The sequence below is a fragment of the Pantherophis guttatus genome, chromosome 1, assembly GCF_059756535.1.
Source record: "Pantherophis guttatus breed Tessera chromosome 1, ASM5975653v1, whole genome shotgun sequence".
Lineage (NCBI taxonomy): Eukaryota > Metazoa > Chordata > Lepidosauria > Squamata > Colubridae > Pantherophis > Pantherophis guttatus.
The window spans coordinates 152,141,841-152,161,480 of record NC_142063.1 but is presented as its reverse complement, the minus strand read 5'-3'; the positions used below and the strand labels follow the sequence as shown (position 1 = coordinate 152,161,480).

General features: G+C 34.5%; 2 protein-coding genes across 3 annotated transcripts in view; both read right to left on the bottom strand.

Annotated features, from left to right (window-relative positions):
- Positions 1 to 653: 653 nt before the first annotated feature.
- Positions 654 to 15,671, bottom strand: BBS5 (Bardet-Biedl syndrome 5). Its single transcript, XM_034426987.3, has 12 exons — positions 14,775 to 15,671; positions 12,043 to 12,125; positions 10,698 to 10,763; positions 9,501 to 9,550; positions 7,529 to 7,656; positions 5,522 to 5,657; positions 4,025 to 4,120; positions 3,055 to 3,117; positions 1,977 to 2,111; positions 1,795 to 1,878; positions 1,139 to 1,162; positions 654 to 1,040 (listed from the first exon to the last, which is right to left on the bottom strand). The coding sequence occupies exons 1-12, from the start codon at positions 14,849 to 14,851 to the stop codon at positions 939 to 941; spliced, it is 1,044 nt and encodes a 347-aa protein (XP_034282878.1). The 5' UTR covers positions 14,852 to 15,671; the 3' UTR covers positions 654 to 938.
- A 607-nt stretch (positions 15,672 to 16,278) lies between these two features.
- The window catches only part of LOC117674474 (uncharacterized), a 54,644-nt gene continuing 51,282 nt past the window's right edge, over positions 16,279 to 19,640 (bottom strand). For both annotated transcript variants that reach the window (XM_087884556.1, XM_060688012.2), the window contains exons 36-37: positions 19,164 to 19,355; positions 16,279 to 18,288 (exon numbers count right to left, since the gene is read on the bottom strand). In XM_087884556.1, coding sequence (XP_087740682.1) covers positions 18,281 to 18,288; positions 19,164 to 19,355 — 200 coding nt within the window. In that variant the 3' untranslated portion in view covers positions 16,279 to 18,280. The remainder of the gene's footprint in view (positions 18,289 to 19,163; positions 19,356 to 19,640) is intronic.

The window sequence follows — 19,640 nt, the reverse complement described above, 5'->3', positions numbered from 1 at the left end:
CTTCCAAATGCTGCTTTGCCAATGCCCAACAGACGATGATCCAGTTTGATTTCTACTTTAATAGGGACTGTGTCACTTTTTTAAAAAAATTATTCCTGGCAGTTTTCTGGGATGCAAGAGTGGAGAAGTAAGCTTGTCTAACCACTCTAAATACCGCCACTTAGATTTGTAGATCCAAACTTGAACTTTGGACTGTATTTGGACCTATTCACTTTTATGCCATTTTTGTCCTATGCATTGCTTAAGATGTTTCATCTCCTGTTTTTGTTTTTATTCTTTTAAATAAGCTCCTTTATATCAATGGCCAAAGAGGTTGATCAGAGGTAATTCTGCCAAGTACTGCAGCCAACCTTTTAGTCCAGAAACTAGTAAATTACTTCAGAGTAAATCAGAGTTACTCTCCAATCTATTCATTCCAAACTTTTCATTGTCAGAGAGGAGACACAACCTGGGACAAGAAGCAGCAATATATTTCCCTTACGTATGGATTCCAATGGGAAAGACTATTCAAAATAAACTTGAGTCTTCATACTTGGGGGTGTATGAACTGTTTTGCTTGTTCATTTAGGACCGACTGTGAGCCATGGCTGAAAGATATAGAGTAAAAACACCATAGCTACCAAAGCAACCACAACATTCACATTTAGAACATCTTTTCTCAGTTTACACTATGAACTATCAGTTTTATTTACAGTGATATTTTAAATAATACATAATGGATACTAAATGCAAGCAGTTGAAGTACTGAATAGAGACAAAGCACAGCTTAAATATCTTATGTATACAAGAAATTATGTTAAAACTATACAAGAACACTATTTTTTTCTTGCAATCTACAAAAAAGAGGTAGCTATAGCTTGATTGATTAAAAAGACTGCAGCATGAATTTTAGAGACAAAATATATTTTGTCAATTATTACATCTTTTTAAGATGAATATCAACCCATTACTTCCCAGAGTCCTTGCAATGTGAATCCATCTTTCAGTTTCTCTATGGCGAGTCCTAGCTCTTCGGAAAAAACAGGCTCACGGTCTTGTTGCTATTTGCAGAACAACAAGAAGAAAAAAATGTAAGCAAATTGTGGTTAATAGTGTTAACAAGAAACTAAGTCAGTTTTATTGTAACTTAAAAAAATACCTTGTTTCCATCAGCAAAATAAGCCTATGATAGAAAAATATAAATAAGTTATAGTGGCATTCAGCATTATTTTTAACTGAAATTCAGGCAGTAAATTAATTCATTGAAAAACCATTATCTCAAAGATATCAAAATCTCATTTCTTATGTAATTTACTTAGTATTAAATAAAATAAATTCATTTTCAATTTAAAATCCTGTTTTTCAAGACATTCCTATTAATATGTATAATCTTATATAACGATTCTAAATATAGAATTTACGGCAAATAAACAATTAGCTTTGATCTGATATATCACATGCAACTAAGCAACTGATTTATTCCTAGTATTAAAGAGAGAGCTGGGATTTCTTGTTTAGTGTAATGTTATTGCTCACTGTTTGAAAATAAACTGTTTCTTATAGGCAGCACCCAATAGTTATAAATAAGCAAATGAATAAAGGACAACTACCTATATTTAACCCATAACTTCTTGGGTTACTTGATCAATAGTATAAAATGACAATTGTTAGTGTAATATTACATCCAAGACATATATCTTAGTTTATTAGCATTTTGACCTGGACTGTGAGCTCATTATAATTTACTGATCAGTTTAGTACACCTAAGTGTACAGGGAAACAATACAAAAGTTATTAGTTTTAAGAGACACTTACCACAAAGGCATCTGTCGGCTCATTTGCCTCTATTTCTACATCTTCCTCTATTTGTTCTACTTTCAAATCTTCTAGCTGTTGAGGCTGAATATGGATAAAGAAAACAATTTTAAACAACAACTTACATTTTTAAAATACCTTTAAACAAAAGCAGAGATTGATTAAAATATCAAAAAGTATACCTTTTCTTCCATTTCATAGTCTACTCCAAATATAGGATTGACTGAAAACACTTTATGCAATGAATTTATTTCTTTTGCAGTTTCCTCCAGTTTTTCAACTGGGTCAATCTTAAATCCAAGCACATATCCTCCAGTCTGTAAGAGTAATATGTTAAATAAAACTTACACAATAATTATACTATATTATACATTATAATTATAAACTATAATCAAGTATATTTTACAAACTCTAAAATGGTTCATTATCATATGAGAAGTCAATGGCACAGTATTACTTTAAATCATGGTTAAATATGTAATATATTCAGATAAATTGAATATTTAAGAAAACTAGAAGCTGCAGTGGGAGTTACTTCTTAACCAGACATGCAGAAAAATACTATCTATCTATCTATCTATCTATCTATCTATCTATCTATCTATCTATCTATCTATCACATAGGAGATATATTATATATGTGTGTGTACATAATGTGTGCGTGTGTATGTGTATGTACACACACACATTATCTAATATACATATATATTATTTAATGCATTTTAGTTGGCTTTTCGTGTGTTCATTTTCATGTACCATTTTTTTGTGAATGAATACAATTTTTAAGATACTGTTACCAAAGCAACTGGACCATTCAAGGTTGGAAGCTATTTTTAAATACTAATCTCAGCAGCAGCATGAGAAAAATAATCAGCAATGACACATGCATTTCCAAAGCCATTTATTCACAGTCTTACTCCAACTTCTCAGAAGCAGATAATTTCAAGACTGCACTTACAATTTTTACAGGAACACATTGCTCAAAAATAGTACATGACTAAGCTGGTATGCCATGTTTCATTCAGAGATCTGATTGGTCACCTGCTGCTAATTTATCATGGTCATTATTATGTCTTTTCATTACTTATGCTTATTTACCAAGTATAATACCAGGCTACTACATTATGCGAATCAAAGCAACAATTTCTCTTTGAATAACAGAACAGAATAACAGAATTGAATAACAGAAAGTAAAAAATATTTATTGTAAATCAAATGGTATATGAACTGAAAAAATAAATTATGCCATTAGTTTCTTACCGCCTGAGAACTTTCAATGACAAGTGCCAAGCCAAATTTTGAATCTCTAATCTTTATAGAACGCTGGATGCAAAGATTATAAAAATATATGTGTTAAAACATTTTTAAAATAGATTCTTAACAAAAGTAACTGAAAATATTGATACAATCTCTTGCAATTAAGATCTTTGTAAATATTTGAAAGGACAAAACCAAAAAACACACTAAAAAGGAAATGAAAAAGCTAACTTTTGTGAATTTCAATCAGAATTAAATATTTGTATGGTTACTTCCACAACACTTTTAGCTGGCATAACAATAATTACCTTGGCAACCAAATAATGTTTGGCACATTTAAAAAGTTATATAATTTCTTAATTTAGACCATGACATCCAAAGCAAAGTTTCTAGTTTACATACATCTAATGCCACTCATCATGCCACCTCTAATATGTCCTATACTATTGCTTAATTTCCTTTCCCCACTGTTTCACTAGAATGAAAACTTGCCTCATAAACGTGATAAAGAGATCTTGAGTACTAATTAGACATGAGTGTCGTGCAATTTGCAGTTTTTTAAAAAAATGACAACAGTCGTGGGAGATAGATGCGTCAGTGGCAATAATGTGTATGATGTTTCCTTTACTTAGCCACTATCTCAACAAAAAGATAATTAGTCTGAGAAATGAGTCCTCCTCTTCTATGAGATTGCAGTTAGAGAAGGAAAGCTTAAACATTTTCTTTTCAAATGATACCATCCTAATAATTACCGCCATTTGAAAATGGAGTAACCTATTAACAAAGCAATAGCTTCACATATAATTAAGCCCTAACAAGCCATACACCCTCTTACGAGTACATATGGGTGATCTGATAGGGGAGCTGAAAGGTTATTGATTTCAATCTGCAAGAGCCAAATATATATTTTGCATAATTAAAATAATATCATATATGATAATTACTAATAAGAGAGATAATTGTAGCTACTTACAATTTGCAGATATGGTATACTGACATTAAAGCTATCGTTCATATTAGCGTGCCAAACTACTCTTACATTTGTAATAAAAAATGTACCCAGGTTTCCCTAGAAAAAGAAAGAAAGCAAAATAAACTAGGCTCCTTGAATCCTTCATATTTTTACATATTTGTGTAAAATCTAAATAGAACAGCACATTTCCTAAATAGAACAGCACATTTCCTAAAGTAAAACTGACATTTAAATGCTTATTTAAATAAGAAACTCATTGGGAATCCCCTGTAATAAAAAGAAATCATGGCACAAAGGAGGAAACTCTCTGGCGTTCCTGCCAAGTTCCCAAAATAATATGCCATTCAAATACAATGGCATGCAAGTTAAATTTAGGTTGTTCCAGAGGCAACTACTGACATCAAAGTGACAGTATTCAAAAAGAGCTGCTTTACTCTGTAATGCTGATTTTCTTCCTATTTTTAGCTAAATTCTTAGATGTTAAAACAACTGTATGTAAGAAAATGTTTTCTTTGTGAGTTTTTTAAAAAATAATTCCTGGAATCCAACTGAATAAGCTATGCCGGTCCATGATTGTAACAAAGATTTGATTTGATTCACTGAGTTAGAAACAACTGAGCAACAGTTGCCAGAAAACAGCTGCACGGACAGTTCTTGGAGCCCCTACGGTGGCCTATGTTACATTGCTCTTCCACGAGCTGCACTGGCTGCCAGTTTGCTTCCAAGTCCAATTCAGGGTGTTGTTATCACCTTTAAAGCCCTTTGTGTCCACATTAAAGCCCTACGTCCACATTATCTGAGAAACTAGTTCAACCTAATGGATTGCTGGCAGAAGGGGTATGCTGTGGATCCCATTAGCCAAGGAATGTCGCCTGGCAGAGTCCAGAAGAAGAGCTTTTTCAGTTGTGGCTCCCACCCTCTAGAAAAAAATTGTCCCTTGAGGTCGGATCTGCTCCCATCCCAAGACAGGCCTTGAAGACATGTCTATGCCTATAGCCTGGGGCCTTACCGGGGGGGGGGCATGTTGGAAGTGGCTAATGGAGTAGAGAATACCCTATCTACTCCCTGTGTGTATTTTGTTCCCTCCCTCGCCACCTAGCTGATTTCATATATTTCTGATTTCATATAAGTTATTTGTCTTGAAGCTGCTTTACATAGCTTTCCTCATTTACAAATGCAATGCTTCTTACACTACTATACTCCTGTTCTTTGTTCCTAAATTATCTGTGGTGTTCTTTCCCTACTACAATTATTACTTCTTGTACTGCCCTGAATGTTAAGTGTCTTGGATAGTCTTTATGGGAAAATGAAGTAATAATTATGCTGGTCTATGACTGTAATGAAGATTTGATTTGATCTGAATCAATACTAAAACAGTCTACTATTCTACATAATATAATCAAATAGTTTGTGTACGGGTTATATAATTTTTTTGGCACATCAGACACTTTTTAAGAAACTACTTTCTTAATATTGTTTTCTCATGCCACATCATACCTGGTCACTAGATAAGTTCCAAACACCATTTATTTTGTCATACACTTGTTCTTTTGGTAACATTCTCAATTGCTTGTTCTGAATTAATGCAGATCTCAACTTCAGCTCACGGTACATTTTTGATGTTTCGTAAGCTCTACAAATAGTGGAACATATAGTTTTAACATTTTCATTTTTAATCTCATTTTATTTAAATGTATCCATGAAACAGTCCATTTTGTGTACAATTCAATCCAATTAATTTACCGATGAGTAAACTGATCATATTAAGCAGCAGTTAAAAAAATATACAGAAAAAAGTAAGAGATATTCATTATATATCAGCATCCCTGCAGACAACCTCAATCTTCTGTAAGTGTCCAATCTTACAACCTTACCTCATCCAATCTGAGGTAAAAGATGCAGACTCATAGAAATACACATGTTCACTCAATGCATAAAATTTAAGTTTATTCTTAGTATCCAAGTATTTCTTAGATTTTCAAGAAAAAAACTTAAGTAATCAGCCCTTGCTACAAAGTATTCTTTACAACCAAATAAGGCAGCGATTCTCAACCTTTTCTTCACCACGGACCCCCTTTTAATACCTTTTGTGGCCATGGACCTCCAAGACTTAACTCAAGATTTAAATCATGACATTTCTTCAAGCCTTCACAGACCCCCCCCCCCGTGACAACACTGTGGACCCTCATGGGTCCGCGGATCACAGGTTGAAAACCACTGAAGTAAGATATATCTGATGTTTTCAGCACTGAAGCATTACATACACAGTTTTTCTGCAAATGGAGCTACATGAAATCTCCCGTACTTTGCCATGGAATTGAGTTATTCAAACCATGCTCTGGAAAAAGCACTTCTAAGAGACTGAGGCATGTAAATTGTTAAGCACTTTTCTACCTGAAAAAACTATTTGGGTTTTGCCACCTCTTTCAAAGGGTTAGGATTAGGGATACCGCCCACTTCGCCCACTTAAGAGATATCGCCAGCAACATCCATTCAGGAACATTTATTTCAACCTTTTCTTGGCCTTCAGGCTTGTTTGAGTTGGCAGCTGAACATAATTTTAATAAATATTATATTATAAATATATAATTATTATATATTTATATATTATATATTATAATATTTATAATATAAATTTTATAAATATTATATTTATATATAATATAAAAATCTATTTGTAATTTGAAAAGCTGAAGTGCAAGAAGACCTGCTGTACAAAAAATAATTTATGTAAAAAGATAAAGATGCGTAACTGAACACTCCTCTTCTCTGGAAAATTGCTTGGCTGAAAACATGAACATTTCATTCAGAAGTTGGGAACATACTGAAACATTTTTTTCTACAAATTGCATTAAACTCAGATGGTTGATACTTAGGAATTTGAAAACAATATTACTATTCCCCAGTACAATAGTCCTTTTAAGTCGGTTATTTCCTGATGATGGTATGCATATCTCAGGAACTCCCCTTGCAGTGAGATGGGCAGCAAAGAAATTTAATTAACAATAACAATAATATCTTAGCTGGGATTCAGATTAACTTGTTATCATTTAAATTAGAACAGAAAGGATACAAATGAAAGTAGAACTAAACAATGATATAAATTCATTTCTTGGAAAACAATAACATTTTGTTTTTATTACAGATGGACCTAAAATTTTTGATAGTCATTAGTAGCATTTAATATATCCAGAAGTATACCTCTTCTCTCTGCATGAGTGCATACGGATTCAAATAAAAAGCCCTAAAATAAAATACCAGTACCTGTTGTGGATTTTTAAAATGTACAAAAGAGGAGGTTGTGGAAAAAGGATGGTAAGGGAAGGATTTTCAAATACAGGGCAGAGATTTGCATTTGTAAATACCAAATTGTATTATATTTCAAACCAACACAGCAAAATTTCTGAAACCTAATCTACCATATGTAATTAACTAATTTTGTTAGGGCTGCTTTATTGAATCTTTTGTATTTCTACATAAAACTTAAAAAAAAACCGTAAATACCTGTGAACAGAAATAACAGAAGCAAAAAGTCTGGGGCTCCCAGGAATCACATTTGTAAATATGAATTCAAAACGTGTGTTATTGCATTTGGTTAAGATATAAAGTGCTTCGGTCTGTCCTCTTAATTTCTATAAGAGAAAATATCAGATTTAATATTTTATTGCAGTTTTTAAAAGAAAAAAAGAAATGAACATTATAGTCATTTAACATTTCTGAAAAATATTATACAAAGTTGCATTTAATGAAACTTCAGTTTTTGAGAGATACAAATGTATGCTATATTTCTAACCTGCCGTATCACAAATGCCTTGAGTAGGTAACAACTCACATATTATAAAAACCAAGTTCAGTAAATGTAAAGCACATTTCTGTTCATTTCTGTTAAATTGCACATTTCATAAAACATGTGAAGTGAATTTTAATTATGAACTCATTAAATAAAGCTGACCTACATTAAAATTCTAATTATTTATATCTGCACTAATCAATATCTATCATTATTTTTTCTTCCCACCTCTCTCTCTTTTCTCTTATGGGTCAAATCTGAAGACCAAACTATATTAACAAAGATACTATTATATAAAATGATGTGGAATAATGTAGAATTAAGAGAACATTTATTTTAATGTGAGATGATATATCTATAACTACCTGGATGATATTATGAGATAACACATAAGTAACACACCTGATTAATATTCTTACTTTGCCATCACATATTTTTATTTTTCAGTAGTTATTTTCCTGTTTTCTGTAAAACTTCTAATTATTATTGACTTAACCTGTTAAAGAACCTTGGAAAGAGAATGAAATCTGGGCTAGGACATTAGCATTTGGAGGCTCATCAGATAGTCTTCTGTTTATGATGACAACTGGGACTGGAATTTCTGTCGCTAAGTGATGCAGTCGTAAAGCACAGTATTATGTGACCACATTCTATAGCAATGGCAATCCCAGAAATCCCAGTTGCTGTCATAACACTAGGACTATATGAGGACTTTACATGTTCATGACATGGGAGGTGGGAGTCTCAGGCAAGCAGGCTGAGGAGCGAGACCTGTGTGTGTGTGTGTGTGTTTGTTGTGGGTAGGCATTATGGAGCATGTGTAGGCAGGTGCTATAGGAAGGTGCTAGGTTTCTGTGGGCAGATGCTATTGAATGTGAGGGTGTGAAAAAGCAGCAGAAGCAGGAGTGACTTGTGACCTCCTGCCAATTTATTTTGCTTTGTGGGAAGCTGGCAGGATAGGTCACAAATGTGACTGTGAGATGTCATAATTGCAAGCTGGTTGCCAAGCACATGAATCATTATCATGTGATGTAAGGATGTTGCTATGGATGGAACTTTGAGGACCGGTTGTAAGTTCCTCATGTTCAGTGCCACTGTAACTTTGAACAGTTGTTGAACGACTGCCATAAACCAAGGACTATTTGTATACCTTCATTAAATTACCAACATTGAAGACTGGAAAGAGATAAAATATAGTACCCTTTCACAAATAGTATTTCGATTTCCCAAATCGAAATAGTACTTGAGCTTCTACTTGAGATGCAGAAGATGCTTATTCTGTGTTTGGAACATACTTATCAATTTGTGAATGCTAGCTGACATCAAATCAGAAGGCATGACCATAATCATACACTGTAGTTTATATACCAAATCTTTCATATCTTTAGCAAAATCTATATTTTTGTTATTAATTTCCTGTTTGATATCACTGCCTGCATTTTTCTTCTGCGTCCAACTGTATAAGTATCTGTCATCTTAAATGAAGAACTTAATGCAACTCAAGTGAATTCATTAAAGTCAATGCCATAATGCATATATAAAACTTGGATATCACTAATGTTCTTGTGTTTGAAATTTAAGGAGCTCTGTAAAGCAAATAATGATTAGCAAGTTATATTATTTTAAAACAGCATATCTATTTTGAAAAATATTCTGGCTGATTCAAAACTAATTTTGTAATTTTACCGAGTTAGCAGTTCTCGTTGTTGTATTCACAAAGCAATTGTAGCCAACAGCTAAATAATTAGGGAAAAGAAACACAACATTGTTAAAGACATAGCATTAGACCAATGATTTAATAACAGATTGTTAGTATAAAGTAACATTATATAATATATGCACAGCAAATATATAACAGCACCAGAAGACAAGTGGGAAGTGAAGTGAAGCAAAACAATTTTTCATTTTTAACAATTCCAGATTAATATATAATATCCAGAGTGCTTTGAAATCATCTACTATTGCTTCATACTTCTCAAGCAACAAAATTTAAGATAGTCTGAGGTATCTGAATGTAATACCACAGAATATGCTGAATAACATTTTTGATTCTACCATTGTTATCTACAGAACAGACCTCAAAATCTCTTTCCAATTCACTTCTTTTACAATGCTCAATGCAGACCTCATCTTACCACTCCTTTACCACCAACAATAGCAGAAAAAGAAACAAGTTCACCACCTGCCACCTGTAATTGCTCTAGCAGTATTTCAATTAGGGGTATGGTACATTTTAAAATACGTAACACATTTTTTTTGAGCTTCCACATAACCATCAACCCTCCTCCTCTCGCCCAAGATGCTACTACTTTAAGGACTCCATTAAAATGAATGAAATAACAGCATCTTTTTTCAGTCTGATGAGAATCTGAAAAGGGTCGGGTTATTTTAATAACAGCTAATATGTCAGGCTCAAGCCCAGAAATGACACAGGAAAATCCAACAGAATTCCATCTTTTATTTGCTTCTACCTAATGCACAGAATTTTACCAAATTAAAGATGAAATCTTCTAAGTTAACTAGGTATATATTGAGCGATTCTAGACTATGGCTACCCTGAACCTTTTCCTTCCTCCATCTTGGAATGTTACAGTATCTTAATCTGGGCCTCTCTCTGGGGAAGCTCTTGTGTTGGCAAAACTCTTCCCCACTGCCTCTTCAGGTGCACCTTCTGTCACATAATAACAGCTAATACTATTGTTATAGGTTGCAGTAGTGATGTTATAAATCATCAGGAATCCTTGGAGATTATGGTGATAATTTGACAGATTTGACAAATACATCAGGAGACTTTTTGGCTGACTTTTTAGAAACTGTACATTATTAACAACTGGGGATGTGTGGATAGACAAAATATGCATTAAAAAGGAAAAAAATACTTACAGAGGTTGACTCTAGGCAGTACAACAGAATGCCAAATAATTCTTAAGTTTGTTACTAAGAGTCTGCCTAGAAATTAAAAAAAATAATAATTGGAATTTCTACATCCAATAACTTTGTTTTTACATATGAGAAACAGGAAAAAAAAGTGCATGAACACATGGACATGTTAGACATGTAATCAAATATAATATAAAGCAGCAATGATTTTTGACCAACAATCCAGAGAGAAATCCTGTTAATAAACTTAGCCATTGTTTCTCTTTTTTAACTTATTCCAACTGAAAGTAATTATAATAGGCCCCTATGAGATGGCTGCTAGAAAATGAACTACACCTCTTACAGGAAGGATTCACCAGCATGTTCCCAGTTTAATAATAGATAGCAGCCGTGGCATGCACAAGCCTGCTGGATCAGATCAAGCCCGTCTTAGACAAACATTTTGTTTCTCACAATGACCAGCCAGATGCTCTGGGATATTTGCAAATAGAAAATGGGACATAGCCTCCCTCTTTGGTCTCTGCATCTCTGCACTGTAATTGCTTTTGGAAGCATGCTGCCTCAATCTGGAGATAACATTGAATCTTCAAAACCTTGGCCAATCTGTCCTCCAGCATCCTTCTGTCCTGATAGAGTGAGGGTCTCCTGTACTTACAAATCTTTTGAGTGTATATAATGCAATATTGATTAATAAGTATTCACACTGAGGGGATGAGTTTGCTCTCAATATATAGGATTTAAAAGGATATAATACAGTTATAGAACAAGATAAATAAACACTGTGAATGCCATCCCTAGAAGCAAACAATCTTATGTAAGCATTTATGGGGGAAATAAACTAAGGAAGCAAAACATTAAAGGGTAAGGCGAAAGATTTCTAGAACCAGATGTTTTGTAGATATGAGAAAAGTGGGGGAGAAAAAACCTAATACCAGATAGCATGGGGAAAAGTGGAAGATAAATACCGGACTTTAACAAATGAAGGCAATTGTGGCCTTCAAATTAGTTGTACAATGATATTCCGTGTAATAAATTCAGATAATTATGAATCACAAACTTCACAAGCAAAATAAAATTCATCTTACATCCATGGGGGATACCTTAATTTGGCAGAAGTATATTTGTTAATTAAAAGAGATTATCATTAATGCAAACAGACACACACAGGAGTTTTAGGAGATGAAATATCTGAAAAAACAGAAAAATAAGCTATCTCATTCTCTCTCATTCTATTCTGAATGCATGGTTTTGTATTGCATATGTTCAAAATCAACCAACCAGAAAAAAACTTTTCTTTCTTTGAAATGTCTGTGGAACAAATTTAACCAACTTTTAAAAACTCTGTTACCTTTCTCTCCATTGTTGCCTTTGGTATCTTCAATAGGCTCCAAACAATCAATGAGGATCTCCCCTGGTCTCATTTTCATTTGCCTAAAACAATATTATATTCTTAGATATTGCTATAAATAGTTGTCTTGTTTTTAATTACAGAGGTCAGTCATAATTAATTGAAGATGAATAACGTTCTGAGAGGTAACAATTATGTACAACTCTCCCCCAGCCTACAATTTCTGTAAAAGGGCTTGTCCTATACCACGTTGTCATCACCATTCCCTCTTGAGCCAATAAAACCCCTCCAGAACTTTTTTTTAAAAAAAGCTATCCCGTCTTCACACTTAAGATCTAAAAGGAAAAATAAATTGGGATAAGAAAGTAAATTACAGCACTACAGTAATTCTTAATTATAACTATCAAGCCCCCCAGTGGCCCTCAATCCCAGTCTGAACTCCTATGTTATAAACAATCGTATTCAGAATCACATTTCAAGTACTGTGAAGTAGTGCCCCCCTGGATGGGAATCCAGTGATAATATCACTTTTAATATATTTTGCTTCTGAATGATTCAATTCAAGAGGTTTTCTCTTGAATCATTACATTTACGGCTAATTCTTCTGAAGGTTCAATTAAATTTATATCAACAGGCACATCAAATATTCATATTGCCAAATGAAATACATTATCCTCTTTTCCAGGTGTAAAGCTGTTAATTTCCTTCCTTTGTTCAGTTCAAAACAGATGACAATTTTTGAATTATGTTATTAAAATGTTTTAATTTTGATTCAATCAAAAATGCTCAATATATGTGCCTCTCAAGTTACAAATAACAACTCTGTAAGGTACGATGAGGTCTTCCAAAATAAATAAGATGTGAAGGAGCCAGTTTAATGTAGTGGTTAATGCAGGACGCTAGAATATGGGAGATGATGAGTTCTAGTCCTGCACTGAGCATGAAGCCAGTTTAGGTAACCTTGGGCCAGTCCCCCTCTCTCAGCATTAAGGATGTGGTAATGGCAAACTACAGATAGTCCTCAATTTACAACAATTTGTTCAAAGTTATAATAGCACTGAAAAAAGTGACTTATGACTAAAGTGCTGTTAAGTAGCACCAGCTGCCTGCAATTACTGCAAATTCAAATCTTACCAGGCTCAAGGTTGACTCAGCCTTCCATCCTTTCGAGGTAGGTAAAATAAGGACACGGTTTATACAAAGTCAGCAATAAGCTGACTTTGTATAAAAAAGAACACCGCTTGGGGGGGGCGAAAGCCCTACTAAGCATGTATATACAAAAGTATGAAGGCTATTGCTTAACGCATTGTAAGCCGCCCTGAGTTTCCGGAGAAGGGCGGCATATAAATTGAACCAATAAATAAAATAAATAAGAGAAAGATCGTTAAAATGGGGCAAATTACACTTAACAAATGTCACACTTAGCAACAGAAATTTTGGGCTCAATTGCAGTAGTAAATCGAGGATTACCTGTACTTCTAAAATCTAGTCAAGAAAACAACAGGGACTAGTCCAGGCAGTTGCCAGGAGTCAACACTGACTCCAAAGCACGCACACACCAAAAGAGTCCTAAGGAAGATTAGACATATATATATATAGAAGCAGAATAAAAAAAAAAAAGAGTAGTTTCTGCGCCTTATCCTTGCCCTTGGGGTTTTCAACGGTCCAGAAAAAAATACAAATACAGGTACCCCTCAATTTATGACCACAATTGAGCCCAAAATTTATGCTGTTAAGTGAGACATTTGTTAAGTGAATTTGGCCCCATTTTACGACTTATTTTCGCCACATTGTTAAGTGAATCGCTGCAGTTGTTAAATTAGTAACACAGTTGTTAAGTGAATCTGGCTTCCCCATTGACTTGGCTTATTGGAAGGTCGCAAAAGGGGATCGACAGGACACGGCAATTGTCATAAATGTGAGTCAGTTGTCAAGCATCCGAATGTAAATCACGTGACCGTGAGGACGCTGCAACAGTCGTAAGTGTGAAAAATGGAGATCGCTCCCTTTTTTTCAGTGCTGTTGTAACTTTGGTCACTAAGTTGTAAGTCGAGGACTACCTGTAGCCCCTCCCCGTCACAGGGTTGACAGGAACGAATTAAGTGTGCAAAAGCTCCTAGATTGTGCCGTCGGCCAAACAATGTCGACTGGCGGCCCCTAGGGGGAGAGCCTTCTCTGTGGGGGCACCTACGATCTGGAACGAGCTCCCCCCGGAGATACGGCGGATCCCGGATCTGCATACCTTCCATCGCGTGCTTAAGACTTTTTTATTTCATCAAGCTGGCCTGGCCTAAATCTTCTCCCCTTTTTAAATGTAAATTTTAAATTTGTTTTTAAATTATGGGGTATTTTAAATTCAGCCAAATTATTTAATTCATTTTTATTCTATTTTAAATTTTTGTACTTATGTGTTTTATCCTGTGGCTGTTCACCACCCTGAGTCCTTTGGGAGTAGGGCGGTATAGAAATTTAAATAAAAATAAATAAATAAATAAATAAATAAATGAGGATTTGAATGGGGATGGGGAGGGTCGAGGTCCATTGTCCCCAAGGGGGCAGCGGGAGGAGGAAGACAACAAGCATCCCACAAAGGCTGCTCGGGGAACGGCCTCCTGGGCTCCAGGGTCGCGAAGCGCCCGCCCGTTAAACCGCCACTCCTGTCAAGCCAGACCCTTCCGACCCGCGAGGGAGAGGCGAGATGGGCGGGGACGCGCTCGCGCCACATCACTCACTGAGAAGAGATGTCAAAGCGAACATCTCGGTCCTCCCACAGCGAATCCGCAGCTGCAGCCGCCGCCATGACAACCATCCATTAGATCTTCGCGTTCCCGACTCCAGCTTCCCGACGGGCACCGGCGAAGGACAAACTTCCTCAGCGCGTTTGAAAAACCTGCCGGATTTACATTTTTGCGTGGAAGCTTAGAGGGCGCTATTTCTGCTCAGAAGCGAAGAGAATTTCTCGGGACTCGTTTTCTCGGCCTGCTCCTTTCGCCAGATGTGTTAAAGGCTACAGCACCCATATCCATTTGCAGCTGGCTTGGAATAATGAAAGCCGTATAGTTCTAATGTAGAGGGAAAGGTTCTCAATTATTCTGGGAAAGGTTATTAATGTTAGTAATTTACATTTATTGGCCGCCCAACTCCAAGGGACTCTGACCAAACAGAAGACGTTCCATTGCCCTGTTACGTCCCAATTCTTATCTTCCCAATTTTATCAGGCAAACTTCTTGTATCATTGAGAAATAGCAAAAAGCGGGGCGAAATTTCAGACCGAGTTCGAAAAGTCAATCGTAGCAGAAACCAGCCTTAAGAGAAATAGTCGGTTTAATGCAGTTAGAGGAATTTGTTCACATGCCGGATTTATTTCATTTCGGCTTAAAGTTTACAATTTTAGCTAGATTTTATGACTCATTTTTAAAATTTACATTTTTAATGTATAGTTGTTTTAATTTAGAATTTAGTAGTTCTCATGGAAAAAAATATTTGAAGAAAACCACTGTTTTAAAACTGGCAAAATTCAGATTTGGTATGTTACTATGACAAAGATCCCCAACCCTATTACTCTAAAAATTAGCTTTGTTATCAAAATTACGACTGCCAGTATTCTATTCTTTAAATAGATGTATATCTTGCTGAGTATGAAAAAAATGGTAGATGGCAGCACCTGCTTGATTTTGGTAAGCTAAGATTAGATCAGGGTAGTTCTGAATGTAAGATCATAAATAAGTATGAGTTATAGACTGGACAGACAAGTTAAAAGAATATTGGAAGAAAGTAATAGCAAACAACTTTGTATTTGTGGCAAGCAAAGCAAACTACATAAATATGTGAAGTTATCAGTGGTTGAGTTCAATTCTAAGGAAATCCCCTTTTACACCCTTTTATACAAACAAATTACAGCCTTAATCTTTATTCAACAGAGCAGGGAGTTCTTTTCTTTGTCTCACTGTAAAAAGATATGTCTGCAAACTGAGTAAGTGATTTCTGACCATATACACTTCTTCAAAAAAAGAGGTTACATTCTTATTTTTCTTAGTTTCACAAAAGCATAAATACAATGGTAAAAATCTTCCTCCTGAAAATGATGAAAACAATTACATTGGTTTTAATTCAAGTGATGAAATGAGACATTGATATTCGTTTTGGTACAGCAGTGAAAATGTTCTGGCTGATGAAATAAAGGTATAAGTAGTCCATTTAGAAAAAAAATGTTAATATATATTCAACTCACAAAAATACATTTCAGACGTTTAATGAAAATAAATGAGTATAATATAAAACAGAGCAGAAACATAAGTCTTTCAACAGCTAGCATGTGGCAGAACAAAATTCAACATCCTATTGTAAACATATGTATTAATCTGTCACTTGCCATGTAAACCAACATCTGAAATCCAGTTTTAAAAGGTCAGAAATAGTTTTAGAATTAAACTATCTACTCCTATCTGGAACAGCATGATTTGACCTTTTCATTTAAAAAAGATATTTCAAATTAGGGTAGGAATTACAAGCATGTTAAAGTTACTTGTTAATTCTGTAGTATATACTTGAAAAATCTTATTGTGATTGTGTGCATGTAAGCACAACTATTAAACTACAGTTTGAAGAAGCCAGTGTGATCTGATTCACATAGTACATAGCATAGACAGATAGATTTGCATATCATGCTAAACTAAAAACAAGTGAACAGGATTATGACTAAATTATTTCCATGAAAGAAACTAATACTTTTTCAACACTGTATAGGTATCTTGTGAAAAAAGAATATATTTCTTACTACATGTTAATTATTATGCTGATAATGATTATATGATGCTAATAATCATAAATAGCTTTTCACTATTTACTAGCACTATGTAAATATCTTCACTAAGGTATCATTGCAGTTTCTTTTACTTTATTGTCTGTCACTTGATTAAAATCAAAATCACTTGATTAAAAACGTGATTAAAATCAGCTGTTAGATTAAGTCTTAATACATTGATGATTGAGTTTGTTTCAGAGCAGATGTTAGCAATTTTCAGTTACTGGGCATCATCATATGATTTTGCATGATGACATCAAAGGTAACGATGATAATATTTTTTGTAAATACTAATTAGTCAACTCTCACAACTTTCAATGTTCTAGCTTTTTTTTTTTTTTATCCTTCTCATCTGTCAGTATACATTGTTCTGGTTGGCTTTCAGACTTGGAAAGCAGAGACCTCCATGACCAATCACATGAATAGCTGGTGAGACCTGGAGTATACTTGTATTAAATGCATGATTTATATGCTAATTTCTCCTCTAGCATTTTATTTTTGCAAGTGTTTCTGAAAAGGCAGTAATCTTTTCCCTTAAAGTAGTCCCATTTCTGGTTATTTGAAACTTCCTGGAAAAAACTGAGTATTAGCCTATAGGTTGCTTAAATTTACACTGATACAGGTACATATCAGGCCACTGTTACGAATGACTTTAGATACTTCTTATTGTACTTTCTACAAGATTATATTTCAAAAGGGTTACCGGATTCCCAAATCCATTCATGCAAAAGAAGTATGCATGTCATCCCATTCTAAATTATTGCAAATCATCAACTGCTTTATCAATAACATCAACTGCTTTCGTTTCCAACTTAGCAGCTGGGCTTATATCCATCCTTCTTTCTTCCAGTCAACTGGGTAGAAGATTAAAACATCCAGCACCATATCAATGATTTTTCCATGACAACTGACAATGCACTCAAGGATTTTTCTTTACTTGAATTGTGCTGGGATTCATCTTAGTAACTTCTGTTCTCCGGCAAGTGAAGGATCTGATTCTATTCCTCACTTCTCTAGGAACATTGCAGATCATTTGGGCTAGGAATGCAGCAGAGTTCAAATAAACAAGCAACAGTTATAGAATCTTTTGTCCTACAGGAATGCCAGTTTGAATGACAGAGGTACCTAGGATCCAGTGCAAATGCTTTGTTTGCAATTAACGAAGCATGAATATTGTTCTAGACCCAAAGAAAATCTGTATAATTCCAATACATATTTTAACATTATCTGCAAGTACTGTCATAGTTTCTGAAGTTAAAAAAAACCCTTTCTTGTAGATTTTAGTAAGAGTGTACCAGAATAAGTGATTTCAGGATAAAATCCTCATATGAATTAAGTACACTGTAATAAGAAAACCCTTGATATTTATGTTTTATACCACTTTTCTTGTGATTAAAAAGTCTTTTCTGTTCCATTCTGTTTCATGGGCAATCTTTAGGCATCTGCAAAATAAATGTCATTTTACATTATTGTTGAGCAAAAGAAAGTCAACTGTCAATAAATAGTGACAAATATTTAGGTACTGTTTTCAAATTGTTCCTTATTGCAACTTTAATACTTAGAAATTTTATTTCCAAGATGAAGGGTTTGACAAATATGTTTGCTTCTTCTAGCAACCTTTGGGAGAAACCACATCAGAATCTTAAACTATTCTATATCTGTTAAAATACAATGTGTTTTTCTTCCTCAACACCTTTGAAAACAAATTTGATAGAGACTGAATCATACGCTTCCCCCCTTTTTTCCTGCTAACCTCACTTTCCTGATGAAGAATTTTTGAAACTGGAAAACCTGAAGAAATTTGGCATGACTATAGATTTTAGATCCCCCCCTTGTCTTATGGTCAAACATGATATGCTTATGACACTTTGGCTGCTTGCATTTCTGTCTGGGTTCCTCTGCCCTAGAGAACATTGAGACTTACAGCGACAGATAAATTCAAGGAAGCATTTGGTGATTATATGGTCACAGAGAATTGAAATTAATTACCGCCCGTTTAATAACCATTGATCTAGAAGGTGAGAGGATGAACACTGATTCAAGACACAAAAACAAAAATCCAAACCCTAAAGATATGCCATTGACACAGTACGGATCACGAACTGTGTTAAACTAGAACATAATAATTTTATATTTTATGGCTAAGCTTAATTTTTCAGTTTTCTAATGAAACTCTGCTCGTAGGAAAAAAATACGTACAAGATCTCTGATTACCAAATTTCAACTTTTGAAAAACTGAATTTGATCAGCATAGGTTTCTTCCCCAAAGGACAAGAAACATGAATCTTACATTGTAAAAACAATAGTTAATTCTTACCTCCAGAGAAAAGTACGCATGTCTTTTTACAGTCATCTTCACTATCAAAGCGATTGTCATTCCCATTGCAGCCACCATACCAAAACTGAGCACAAGAATTGGCTTGCTTATCATAATACCATTTTATTATATAAACGCGGCATGGTCCTTGATCTAATCTTAACTGACACTGAGGAGGCCTCAGGATATTCGCTTTAAAAAATAAAAACAACAAAAGATGTAATTGTTGTGTATTATTGGAATAATATGGCTTCAATTTAGAAACCCCTTTAATATTCCCAAATAATGTTATAACACTGTGTCTCAACCTTGGCAATTCTAAGATATGTGGATTTCACCTCCCAGAATTCCCCAGCTAGCGTAGAAAACATGAGCACAAATTGCAGAGATGAATGAGACAGGGCCATAGATTTGCATCTGCTTCCCAGAAGTTTTGCAGTTTTGGAGAAAACGATATTTTGTGATGAAGTTCTGCAT

What these genes read in the sequence shown, in the direction of transcription:
- BBS5 (XM_034426987.3), bottom strand. Translation starts at nt 14,851, where the DNA reads ATGGTTGTCATGGCGGCGGCTGCAGCTGCGGATTCGCTGTGGGAGGAC. An exon ending in ACTATGAAATGGAAGAAAAG is followed by an intron (nt 1,879 to 1,976) that starts GTATACTTTTTG and finishes ATCCATATTCAG; the next exon opens with CCTCAACAGCTAGAAGATTT. An exon ending in ATTTTGCTGATGGAAACAAG is followed by an intron (nt 1,041 to 1,138) that starts GTATTTTTTTAA and finishes TTCTGCAAATAG; the next exon opens with CAACAAGACCGTGAGCCTGT.